This window comes from Echinops telfairi, unplaced genomic scaffold (genome assembly GCF_000313985.2).
Source record: "Echinops telfairi isolate 266 unplaced genomic scaffold, ASM31398v2 ScPeMD7_7356;HRSCAF=8355, whole genome shotgun sequence".
In the NCBI taxonomy this organism is placed as follows: domain Eukaryota; kingdom Metazoa; phylum Chordata; class Mammalia; order Afrosoricida; family Tenrecidae; genus Echinops; species Echinops telfairi.
The window spans coordinates 1,024,800-1,036,471 of record NW_022111256.1 but is presented as its reverse complement, the minus strand read 5'-3'; the positions used below and the strand labels follow the sequence as shown (position 1 = coordinate 1,036,471).

At 59.7% G+C, this 11,672-nt stretch overlaps 2 protein-coding genes and 1 non-coding gene across 3 annotated transcripts in view; 1 reads left to right on the top strand and 2 right to left on the bottom strand.

Moving 5' to 3' along the window:
• Nucleotides 1-3,464: 3,464 nt before the first annotated feature.
• On the bottom strand, nt 3,465-7,996 carry PHB2 (prohibitin 2). The gene is made up of 10 exons (XM_004708140.2): nt 7,766-7,996; nt 7,509-7,593; nt 7,195-7,274; nt 6,219-6,403; nt 5,268-5,397; nt 5,079-5,182; nt 4,614-4,691; nt 4,342-4,418; nt 3,966-3,971; nt 3,465-3,819 (listed from the first exon to the last, which is right to left on the bottom strand). Exons 1-10 carry the CDS (start codon nt 7,890-7,892, stop codon nt 3,792-3,794), a joined length of 900 nt encoding a protein of 299 aa, XP_004708197.1. The 5' UTR covers nt 7,893-7,996; the 3' UTR covers nt 3,465-3,791.
• Nucleotides 4,786-5,019, bottom strand: LOC115871619. The gene has a single exon (XR_004047382.1). It is a non-coding gene; the product is annotated as a small nucleolar RNA U89 (small nucleolar RNA).
• A 280-nt stretch (nt 7,997-8,276) lies between the features above and the next one.
• EMG1 (EMG1 N1-specific pseudouridine methyltransferase) overlaps nt 8,277-11,672 on the top strand; it is a 4,405-nt gene continuing 1,009 nt past the window's right edge. Inside the window, exons 1-3 of the mRNA XM_045295997.1 lie at nt 8,277-8,441; nt 10,861-10,962; nt 11,052-11,193. Coding sequence (XP_045151932.1) covers nt 8,277-8,441; nt 10,861-10,962; nt 11,052-11,193 — 409 coding nt within the window. The remainder of the gene's footprint in view (nt 8,442-10,860; nt 10,963-11,051; nt 11,194-11,672) is intronic.

Here is an 11,672-nt window from a genome sequence, read left to right as displayed (position 1 = left end):
AAGGGCTCTGCTCGCCGGGCCCCTGGGGTGGAGGCGTATCCATGGTCATGGATAGCAATGGTGGCAGGAAATGTCTCTCGAAGGCTAGTGGTCCTGCGGGTTCTGCCCCTCAGCCTCGGCCTGCGGGTTCTGCCCCTCTGCCGTGGCCCCGTGTGGTGTGTGTGGCCCTGTGCCCTCAGGGCACCATTCAGGAACCCCCTTGCCACGAGCCAGGGCTCCTTAGCTTTCCCAACTGATGGACGGCAGGGAAACACTGAGGCTGGCAAAGGGGCAGGTCCTTGCTTCAAGACCACAGCAACTACAGCACGGCCCAGCTGCTGCTGCACCAGGGCAGCCTGCCGGCCCCACACGCCTCACTGGGGCGAGGTCCTGGGTGGCCCACGCAGCCCTGCAGATCCGAGAACTAAGATGAATGGGGAAGCAAGGGTCTGAGACCCAACCCCCAGGTGCCCACTCGTCTGGGCCAGTGGGTGTTGTGGGTGTGAGTTCCTGCTCTGACCTGACTGACTGACATGGAGGGGTCTGGGTGTGGCCAGGAGGGAAGATGGTACAGATTTCTGGTCTTCTTTTGGAGGGTGATCTTCACTTACACAGCTCAGCTCCTGGGCAGTAGAAACTAGTCCCCCGCCTCCCAGCTGCGATGTCCCTGAGGGGCGTGGGGGTGGGCCCTGGCCTCCCAGCTGCGATGTCTCCGAGGGGCATGGGGGTGGGCCCTGGCTTTCCTGGACTCGGCAAGTGCAAACTGTGCGGGTACATGGGGACTCCACCAGGTGGACAGAGTCCCTGCCCTCTGGGGCTTTGGATCTTGGCCAGGGAGACCCGGAACAGACCCGGAGCTGTACCAGCAGGTTACCAGCATGCAAACAAAGGTTTCCAAGGGGAGGGCAACCCTGCAGCTCCCTGCACTCCAGGGGGTGGGAGGGCGGTGCCTCACCTGGTGCCTTAGGGCCCCTCTGGGGCAGAGCTGCACAAAGGAGCTGAGTTCCCACGCCTCCAAACCACTCCAGGGCTCCTGTCGTGTATGCGTGTGCTCTCCTGGCTGCTTTAGGGCCAGTCTGATGCTCCGGGTCAACTCGGGGCCTGCAGGTGGGCAGGGGGAGGCATGGAGGCCAGAGCTGAGGGAGGGGACCCTGCTGTGGGCCTGCTTGCCCTCCACTGACAGATACTGCCCAGAGGTGCCTCCTCCCACCTCTTCCCCACAGGTTGAGGGGTGGGGGCGACACCCGATCCCTGTGAGCTGACCTCATACTGACCTTGGAGGGTCTGGGGGTTCTGGCTGTGGGCCGGGTCTGGCCTCACAGGCCTCAGAGGGGAGGGGCGTGGTCTGGGGGCAGTCTCGGGAGTGGGATGGCTGAGGAAGATGGCGAAGGGGGATCCAAACCAATCTTCCCTGCACCCGTGGGGGGCCCATACTGCCTAATCTGAGTGCCAGGGGGCAGAGCGGGCCTTCTAGAGGGAAGGGACCCCTGGGAGTGGGTGGGAGGCCTAATGGCTAGGCCAGGGCTGGGAGGAGGTGCCTGTGCCAGGAGCTGGGAGGGAAGGAGTTAAGGCGGCGGAGGGGGCAGCCTATGGCAGGAGGACACACCTGTGCGCAGGGCAGCGGGCGGGGCCCAGGTGAGGGGCCTGCCCAGCGCTGCCAGGAGGAGGAAGGAGGAAGAGTGGAGGCCAGGGTGCGCTGTGGGCCACTGGGTCTGGGGCCTCCACGCCCCCTCCCCTGCGCACCTGTTCTCCGAGGGACAGGCGGGTCCGTTCGGCGGCAGGTAAAGCCACCAGGAAAGGGGAAAGGGAGGATTCCTGGGGCTGGGCTTGGGCTGTGAGCACCGGAGGGGAATTAGAGTGGGTGTGGAGGTGAGGTGGGCAGGGGTGGGCTGTCGGGTGTCGGGGACAGATGGGCAGGAGGTGCGGTTGACGTCTTTCCTGGGCCTCAGCGTGTCTGCTCTGCGGAGTAGGGCCACTGGCCAGGAGCAGGACTCACCTGGGACAAGGGGGGTAGGGGGAGGGGAGCCGGGGTTCTGTCGCCTCTCACCTGGGGAGCCCAGGGCTGGGGGCTGCCTGGCTGGAGGTGGGCAGGCTGGGTGGGGGCCCTCGTCTTACCCAGCAGTGTTTGGGTGCTGGTTGGGAGTCTCTAATACTGCCGGGTAATGATGGAGGCCCCTGTTCTGTGTCAGCGGCAGCCATGGTCTCGGGCCCCCAGCCCTGGCGGGCCCACTCCGCTCCCACTGTGGGGGACCCTTCCTCTCCCTCACAGGGGTCTCTCAACTGGAACTGCCCACTTACGAGACAGTGGGCTGGCCCTCCCCGAGGCCCGTGTGGCTTGTCACCTGGTGGATCCACTGGGACCTGCGGCAGGCGGTCTCGTGCGCTGCTGGGACGCGCTGGGGCCTGAGGAGCTCCACCTGGCGCCCCACTGGCCGGCTCTGGGCCCATCTTCCAGCACAGTGTTGGGTGGTCTAACCGGGAAGCTCCTAACACTGTCTGGTAAAGATGGCTCCCGGGCTGGCACCCTCCACAGTGACCTTCAGGGTGACCTAACAGCCCTGAAGCCCTTCTGACCGACCTCTGACCGGCACCCTTCCGGGTTTGAGAGGGGTTGGTTGGGGTGTGGATCACCAGAAAGGCAAGAATGAGGAGACAAAATGGCTGCCTCCACGCCGGGGCAGGATCTGTTCCGGGCCCTGCATCCTTTCCCCTCCTCGCCTCCGGAGCTGTCAGGCAGAGGGTTGAGCCACGGTGCTTGACCTGGCTTCTGTGTGGCTGTCAGCTTACGACTTATCTTCCCGCGCGCGCAGGGCAACTTCACTGCGATCTTCAAACTGAGGCTCTACGCCCACTTCAGACCCTCCCTGCACCGGGCCTGCTTCCGACTCCCAGGCCTCCTCTGCGGCCCTGCAGACCCCCTCCCCCAGGACTCGGGTGGGAAGGGGCCCTGGGAGGCACAGGTACAGGCAGGGACTTGTTTCTTTGGGGTTTGAAATTCAACGAGGGCTGTTTGGGGAATTATGAGGACGCTTGTCTAGGGATTGAAAACGGCCACCTGTTGGGGGTGGGGTGGGGTGGATCTATGGGCGTGAGGGGCACTGTTACCCAAAAAGCGCTACAGAGCTGGTGGCTGAGGATGTGGGAGTAGGGGCAGCTCAGTGGACAAGACCACCCAACAAGTGAAGCCATTTGTTACCAAGGAAGACGCAGCCCCTGGGTCATCGGTTTTCGGTTTGGGTCAGTGAAGCAGCAGCTGCTCCAGCCTCAAGAAAGGAGGTGTTGGAGAGAGGGTAGCTCGGTAGGAACAGAGGGTGGGTGATTGTAGCACGATCCCGGGGGTGGGGCGAGGGGGTGGGGGCTGCTCATCTGGGCCCAGCAGCTGGTCGGGTCCTCTGTGCCCTCTGCTGGCAGATACCAGGAAGGACTTGCGCTGCCATGTGCGCAGGCCGCCTCCCCAGCCCGGCTCAGAAACGGGAGGCCTCTGCTTCGGTTTGCATAATAAAAATTTATTGAGAATTCCTGGGGCGACAGTTCTCTCCTCCCAGCCTCGAGGGAAGGAACTCACCCGGTACGGAATAAATCACTGAGAACTCAATCACACTTGGTTCCAACACCCTGGGACGAGACGAGAGGACAGTTTCCCTGAACAAAGGGCCAGTCCTTCAACAATCCGGGAGGGGTGGGGAGGAGGGGCAGAGGGACCATCATGATGCTGGGCAGGCGAGGGGCGTCCAGGGACCCCCGAGCTGACTCCTCCAAGACCAGGGAGAGGTGGCTCCATGTCGTCTCGGGGAAGCTCTCACTCAGCAGGCTCATTTCTTACCCTTGATGAGGCTGTCGCTGTGAACCAGGGGGCAGACAGACCGACAAGGTTAGGAGACAGCCAAGGTGACAGAGAGAGCACCCCTTCCCTCCCTTCCGGGCTGTGGCAGGGAGCATGGGGGGGTGTATGAGGACACCACACAAACCAGGGCGTAACACCGTACCTTCCTCTGTGGCACCAGGTCAGCACACGGAGAGGAAACAGAAAAGAAACACATGTGATTGGACAGCTCCGGCCCCACACCTGTTCGTTCGTCCACCCCCCTCCCCAGCCCTCAGCTCTCAAAAGGCACTCAGGGTTCAGCCTCCATGAGAGACAGACGTGTTCTCTCAGCCTGGGGCTCCCAAGTAAGGACAACGGCACTATGGCCGTTTGCTTCCGGGGGACAGAACTTCCCTGTTGTTCTCATGAACACAAGGCAGGCGTTGGCCATGACCCCTAACAGCCTTTCCAGGGTCTCACAGGAGTGGCTCCGGAAACCCCAAGCCCAGACAAGCCCCGTCTCCTGAAGGCCACTGGGTGGGGTGGGGGTCTCTCACCGCGTGAAGCTCTCGTCCTGCAGGTTGAGCACGAGGTTGTCAGCAGTGAGATAGATACGATTCTGTGACGTGGCGATCTGGAGGGAGGAGAGGCAGAAAGCAGCCTGCATTTAGCAATGGACACTGCGGTGCTCCCTCCATAGCAGAGCACCCGCGCACGCACACACTGGGCCAGGACTGGGGCCACCGACATGAGCAAGGCAGTTTCTGCCCTCAGAAACCACAAAGATGTGACACGCCAGCCCCGGGAGCCATGCTGGGTCTCCCCTTACCGTCTTGGAGATGTTCTGGGCCGCCCGGATCTTGCGCAGTTTGATGTAGCCAGGGTTCTTGCTCAGCGCTTCCCCAAGGTGAGCAAGGGCAGTTAAGGGTCCACACAAGGCCAAGCCCCAGCCCGATCCTCAGCGCTCCTCCCTCCCCAGCCTTTGCTCCAGTCCTCTGGGCCGTCAGATCCAAGGTTGTGCTCAGAGCGCATGTGCCTCCCTCGTCTTTGACCCCGCCTGTGGGCCCCCCTGCACGCAGCTGCCAGAACTGGGGCCAGCAGCGGAAATGCATTCAGGGCCAGCGGTGCTATTGATCTGGCCTTACAGTGGGGAGCCAGGCCTCAGGCACCCCACTGAGATTCCAGATCCCACCCCCAGGGAGCACAGGTCACATTCGCCTTGTCTCATCAGCCGGCCATCGCTGCGGGGCAGCGTGGTGCTGGGCGCTGGGCCTCGGCCTCTGCAAAAGGATATCATCTTGGCGGCCTCAGCTTCCCCCTCTGCCTGCACGATCTTCTGCCGCTGCTCCTGCTTCGCCTTTTCCACCAAGAACTGGGCTCGCTGGGCCTCTTGCTGGGCTGCAGAAGCGGAGCCGGGGTCACAGATGTGCGGGTCAGGACCCCCCCTCCGAGGAACCGGGGTCCCACTCCTCTAGAGACTCACCCACTTGTTTGGCTTCGACAGCAGCTGTGTATTCTCGGCTGAAGCTCAGCTCTGTGATGGCGACATCGTCCAGGATGAGGCTGAAGTCCTTGGCCCTCTCGGTCAGCTCCCGTCGGATCAGCAGGGACACCTGGCGCAGCATTGAGGAGGGGCAGGGTGGGATGACTTTAGGACAGAGAGGAAGGTGTGCTGGTATGACAACCTGAAAACCAGCTCTCAGGTGCCAAACGGCACTGCCCCTTCCTATTTCCTCCCTGAAACAAAACCACGCCCACTGCCCATGGGTTGGATTCCAACCCCTGGCAGGTCTGTGGGTTTCTGAGACAGTAAATCTTCACAGATACAGGCAGTCTCACCTTCATCTCTCGGAACGGCTTGTGGCCCTGAACCACCGACCTTACAATTGGTGGACCGATGCTTAACCGTGGTACCATCAAAACAAAACCCCAGACTCTCATGGACTCGACCAGGGCTCACAGCGACCCTTTAAAGCAGGCAAAGAGCTCTGGAGCTCCGAGTCTTTACGGGAGCAGCAGCGCGCCCATCTTCTTCCCTCGGAGCAGAGGGGGGTTGACAGCCCGCCTGTTAGCAGCCCAGCATGTAGCCGCTATACCACCGGGCTCTTTCCGTTCCCTCATTAGAACATCTGAACGGAAGGGATTACTCTGATCTCCCGGCAAGAGGAGCCAGGCTCAGAGGTGGGGCGACTGCCCAGGTCACGCCAACTCAACCCCTTTTCCACATGCACCCCTTTCCCTGCTGAGACGAACCTGACAGAGCCCCTTCCCTTCGCTAGCATTTCCCCTCTGCTCCTCACCAGACTGACTGAGGCCATCGGCACAGGGGGAAACAGAACCAGACTCGCAGACCATCTTTCGGATTAAGGTGCCTGTCCTCACACGCCCTCGTGCCTGGGCCCCTCAGGGGAAATGCTGATGGTGGGGGTCAGACCTGAGCCCGCTGGGTGATCAGCTGGGAGGCATTGAACTTGGCCACCACGCTCTTGAGCACCTCGTTGACAATGGACGGCAGCACTCGCTCCTCGTAGTCGAGCCCCAGGCGCTGGTACATGCTGGGAAGTTCCAGTGCGTTGGGCCGAGACAGCACCCGCAGGGAGATGTTCACCATCTGCAGATCTGACAATGAAGCCAGGGTGGCTGGGTGAGGCCATGGCCCCCTCATCTATAGCCCCTAGGCATTTTCTCCCCAGGTCCCCTCCGGGTATGCATATTTGAGCTCCCTGGGGGTGCCGGGAGGCGGAGAAAAAGCGAGCCCACAGGTCTGACGGGACACAGGCCACACCAAAAGCACCCCCAGCCTCTTGTGAAGTCATCTCTAGCCACAGGCCACCGATGGGAGAGGCGGCCCTTCTCTTGTGCAGGACCCGACCCAGCTTCCACATCTCCTTTACTGGATGGACACACGTTGTCCTCCCTTGAGGACGAGGGTCGCTTTAGGGACCTTATTCTTGGGGCCTGGGCTTAGTTGGGTGGATAAGTGATAAGCCCTGAGAATATAGGGCAAAGACATACATCACACCACGGGCACCCTGGTGCCTCTGGTCTCAGCGTGTAAGCGTGGCCGTGTGCGCATGGCAGGCAGAGGTAGAAAGGGGGTCTCACACCCGCATGGCTTCTTGGAGAGAGGAACAGAACGGGGATGAGACATAGACTTCTCCCAAGACAGGGCAAGCTGGTGGCTAGAAAACTTTGGAGTAAGGTTTCGATGCTGGCTGTAGTAAGACAAACAACATCCTTGCCCTCCACAAAGCGCGCACAGTGTGGCAGCCTGGGTCTGGCCCAGCCTGGGTATTCCTGCAAAGGCGCAAACCAAGGCCCAAGAGAGTAGTAACATCTTCCCGGCCCGCGCGTCTCCAGACAGGCTACTTTGTGGGGTTCACTCCTGCTTCTCAGGTGCTCACACCTACCTTTGGAGCCTGTGGGAGAGGAGATTTTTCGGGGTCTGGCCCGGATGTCGTAGATGATGGGGTACTGGAACCAGGGGATCCTGGAGCGGAGAGAAGAGGCACAGGGGGTAGGCGACTTCATTAGCTTTGGCGGCACCTTCCCGGAGAGACCGCGGGAAAGGAAGGAGTGTCTTCTTCTCCCTTTAGACCCCGACTTGGGTGCTAGGGCGATGCGCGCGTCGGGCATGGCCGGCCGCGCTGGGAAGGGCAGTACGGAATCCCCACAGCCCGGGTGGGTCGGAGCCGAAGGTCAGTGCGTCTGCGCCCGCCATTACCTGAAGTGAAGGCCCTCGGCCAGGATGGTGTCCTGCTGCACGCCACCGATGCGGTTGAAGAAGATGGCTCTTTGCCCGCCTTCCACTGTGGAGAGCGTGGGAAATCAGGCGGGCGGGGGTTCGCGGACGTGCTGGGTGCTCGTGGGGCGGGGGGAGGCGTTGGGGGAGGCAAGGACCGCCGGGACGGGGCACGGAGTCTGGGGGGCGGCGCACGCGGGTCTCACAAGGGCACGGGACACGCGGAGGGACCTGCTCACCGGTGAACACGGACTCGCGGACGCCGTACGCCACGGCGCCGGCGCCCAGCAGCAACTTCAGCGCCGTGCCCATGCCGCGCGGGCCGGCGGGCAGCCGTCCCGCTAAGTCCTTCAGGTTCTGGGCCATGTCCGCGCCTGACGCCGGCGGGACCTGGGTCAGAAGGGGTCCGGCCCGCCGCTACCCAGCCCCCGTCCACGCACAGGACCGTCCGCACGAGGGTCCGGGGCCCGCAGGGCAAGCAGGCGAAAGGGCACCGGAAGTGCGCGCCCTGCTAAGCGCTCCCCCTCCGCCCCGCCCCGGACCCAAAGTGCGCGCACAGGAACCGCGCGTCCGGAAGTGCCCGCCCCTTCCGGAACGCTGCCCTCCCCTGGCCAACCAGCGCACGCCCCAGCTCCCGCGTCCTCACGGCGGCCGGAAGCGAGCGTCGGCGGGCAGGTCCGCCGCAGCACGCGGCTGGGAGCGGCCAAGGTGGTGCTAGGGCGGCAGCGTCAGTTCCGGCCAGGCTGCAAGATGGCTGCGCCCAGGGGCCGCCTCCAGCCTGGCGAGCGGCGCGGCGAGCGGGAGCCGAGCTGGGAGGCTGGGGCGCCCAAGCGGCCCCGCCTCGGGGCGGGAAGCAGGAGCGGAGGCTGTCGGCTCATCGTGGTGCTGGAAGGGGCCAGTCTGGAGACGGTCAAGGTGGTTTGGGGCAGTGGATTGGGAGGTGGGAACTGGTGGTAGGTTTGGCGGGAAGGGGCGGAGCGGCCCAGTGGGTGGAGAGAGCAAAGAGGTGAGACGTTCTTTTGGTTAATATTGGGTTGACTCGCGGGGCATTTTCTTCTGCTGTTACTGAGTCGCCTTCCAGCCTGCACTTTATTCCGATAGTTTCGCCAGGATTTGGGGATAGTCATCTACAGGGGCAGGCCTCTGTTCTGACAGCCCCACATTATGGCCCTGTGGCGGCTTGTGTGCTCCTGGGATGCTGTGCCACCCGCGGTGGACAGGGCTCATGGAGCCGACTAAGACAGCCTGGCGGTTACTGCTGAAGACGAACCGGTTAGAAGGCATTGTCGGGCTGCACTCCAACGTGCCAAGGGCCGTGAAGATGAGCAATAGCTGGTTACCTTATGCACAGTGTATTTGTAAGAAGGTTTAATTAGCTAAAGGGTGTCTCTGCTCTCATTCCACACTGTGCTACCTGCAAACACTGCCTGAAACAGATTATTTTTTCCTACCTCTGCATCTTTATCTAACACTCAGCTCTTTTCAGAATAATATGTCCTTCCACCCCATCTTAAACCTTTGACAATTTTATAATCTTCTCGTTCTCTGACCTCTTTAGAACAAAACCTATCATTCCTGTTGTAGACAATGAAGAAATAGCTTTGTTTTAGGATTCAGACCTGGTTTTCAATCTTGGTTCTGAGATGCATTTTAGGTGTGTGATCTTAGTACATTTGTCCACAGGTTGTACAATGGGGGCTGACCAGAAGAGCGATTGTGATGCGTGTGTGCTGCAAGTACAGTGGTGCACTTCTCTCCCTCCACTGTCCCTGCTACGTTGTTAGCCTTCCACTATAAAATACTTGCTTTAAAAAATTTTTTGTTTTAGCATGGCCAGCTAAGCAAGTTTCCTTTCATTTTCATCTTTAATTTTGGCATTGCTAATCTACCTATCAGCTGTCTTTATCGCTCATGTGCTTGTTATTACCGCTGAATATTAATTTTGACATCACATCAGCTGTCCCTTGGACTGTAATGTAGAGTGAGAAAAGCCTGTCTTCTGTAGGAGCCGGGCACAGTGGTTGAGAATGTAGACAGGCGCTAGACTGACTACCGAGTTCAGATCCCGCCTCTGGTAGCTCCTGGTTCTGACCTTCAGCATACACTCCACCACTCGTTTCTTTCAGACAGAAAACCAAGGGGCACTCCACATTGCAAACCAAACCATCTGCTGGCGAGCTAACAGTCTGTGTGACTCGATGTCTGTGCTCCACAGGGGTTTCAGGGGCGAGTTCGGGGAAGTAGATCGCGACCACTTCTGAGGTGCCTCTTTGTGGACTTCAGCCTGTGATAAACGTCAATCTACATTCATTCCTTGTACCCAGTCTCTTTAAGTTCTTTGAAAGCACTGCCTTCTCTTACCTGTTAAGGCCACTGCACATGTTCCCCGTTGCCATGTATTTGTTCATTCACTGAACCCCTTCAGAGAAATGACTCTCCTCCCTGGTTTAAGTCAGATGACCTGTTAATAACTCACTTGTCCCTCAAGTTTACCAGTTTAAGCACTGTGATGGTTTAGTTTGCCTTTTCTGTGAGAAGGATCTCTGAGAACAAAGCTCTAAAGACTCTTTCCTGTCTCTGGCTTCTGGCAGTCGTGAAGGTGCCTGGGGGCCCTGGGGGCCACATGGCCGCGGGCATTGTGTGTGTGGAGAGGAGGTTGGACTCTTCACATGTGGAAAGTGTGAGTCACATCTGATTGCCGTTCTCCAGTGTCTCAATTTTCACTTTTTGGGTGTCATTTCTTTTCTCGCTTCTGCTTTTTCTTGACCCCAACTTATCTTGTTGCTGAAATTAGTCTTAAATCTGGGAATAAGCCAGTTTTACTTGTGAGAGATGAATTCCCCATTGGACCTCCTCCTGTGGCAGAATTTGCACGCTTCTTCCTGTTGGGACTTAAAGCTCCTCACTTAGTGCATGTCTTTTGTAAGCTGACCGAGGTAGGGGCTGTCTATTTTGCGTAGTGCACATGAGTTGCTTCTTATGAGCAATAAACACTTACCTATGCTCGCAAACCCAAGACTGGCCGTGCCAGCATCCCTCGCTGGCTTTGCCCACAGCCACAGGCGTTTCAGTGGAATCCAGTGGAGACCATGAGCAGCCATGGTGGCTCCCTCTTCCTCCAAGGTTGGTTATTTGGAATACCACGTACCCCCTTCAAGGGCAAGCTGGGCCCGCCCACGGCATCTGATTGACTGACTAGGTCTGGAGTTGGCCTGAGAATGTGCCCTTCTAACAAGTTCCCAGATGCTGCTGCTCGTCTGGGACTCTCTGCTTTGAGAAGCAGAGTGAGGTTGATAGAAGCTAATGTTCCCTCTTCATCTTGCCTGCTTTCCAGGCAGGCAGGACGTATGAACTGCTCAATTGTGACAAGCACAAGTCTATGCTGTTGAAGAACGGTCGGGACCCTGGAGAAGTGAGGCCGGACATAACCCACCAGGTAACTCCCAGGAGAGCCCACCCCCCTCCCTTAGAGCCTTTGCATGGAGGCTGAGCCAGGGACCTGCTCTTGTCTCCTGCTTCCCTCAGAGTTTACTGATGCTGATGGACAGCCCCCTGAACCGAGCTGGCTTGCTGCAGGTTTACATCCACACCCAGAAGAATGTGCTGATTGAAGTGAACCCCCAGACCCGAATCCCCAGAACCTTCGACCGTTTCTGTGGCCTCATGGGTGAGGAGCCTTAGGACTGAAAGGTTCTGTAGGGAAGCAGGGGAGAGGAAAGAGACGTTGAAACGTGGATGCTTTAAACTGGGGTCCACAGCGTGATTGACAGCAGTACCGGGACCCGGCGTCACCTTCCGTGTGCAGGGAAACACAGCTCTCAGGAGCTTGGTGGTGCCGGGGCGCCACCTGGACTGCCAGCCACAAGTCAGCAGCTCAGTCCCACTGCCCAGGCAGGTTGGCCCGGTCGGTCGGGATTCATGATCTCAGAAACCCTGTCTCCTCTGTCCTAGCGGGCTTCTGAGCTGCGCAGGTGGGGGGTTGAGGGAGAGGGTGGCCAGCCCCATCAGCTGTCTGTCCTCCCAGGCCTGTGCTGGACAACTGCCTGCTCGTCCAGTTGTGCAGTCTGGGAGTGGAGCACACCTGGAATCCATGGACCTATTGGGATCCTGGGCAGAGGAAGGGGGTGGAGGGGCGCTTCACTTAGT

Coding starts and splice junctions, on each gene's coding strand:
- PHB2 (XM_004708140.2), bottom strand. CDS start 7,892: ATGGCCCAGAACCTGAAGGACTTAGCGGGACGGCTGCCCGCCGGCCCG. Junction 7,594..7,765: donor CCGCGAGTCCGTGTTCACCG/GTGAGCAGGTCC, acceptor CGCTCTCCACAG/TGGAAGGCGGGCAAAGAGCC. Junction 4,692..5,078: donor AAGCTGAGGCCGCCAAGATG/ATATCCTTTTGC, acceptor GCCCTTGCTCAC/CTTGGGGAAGCGCTGAGCAA.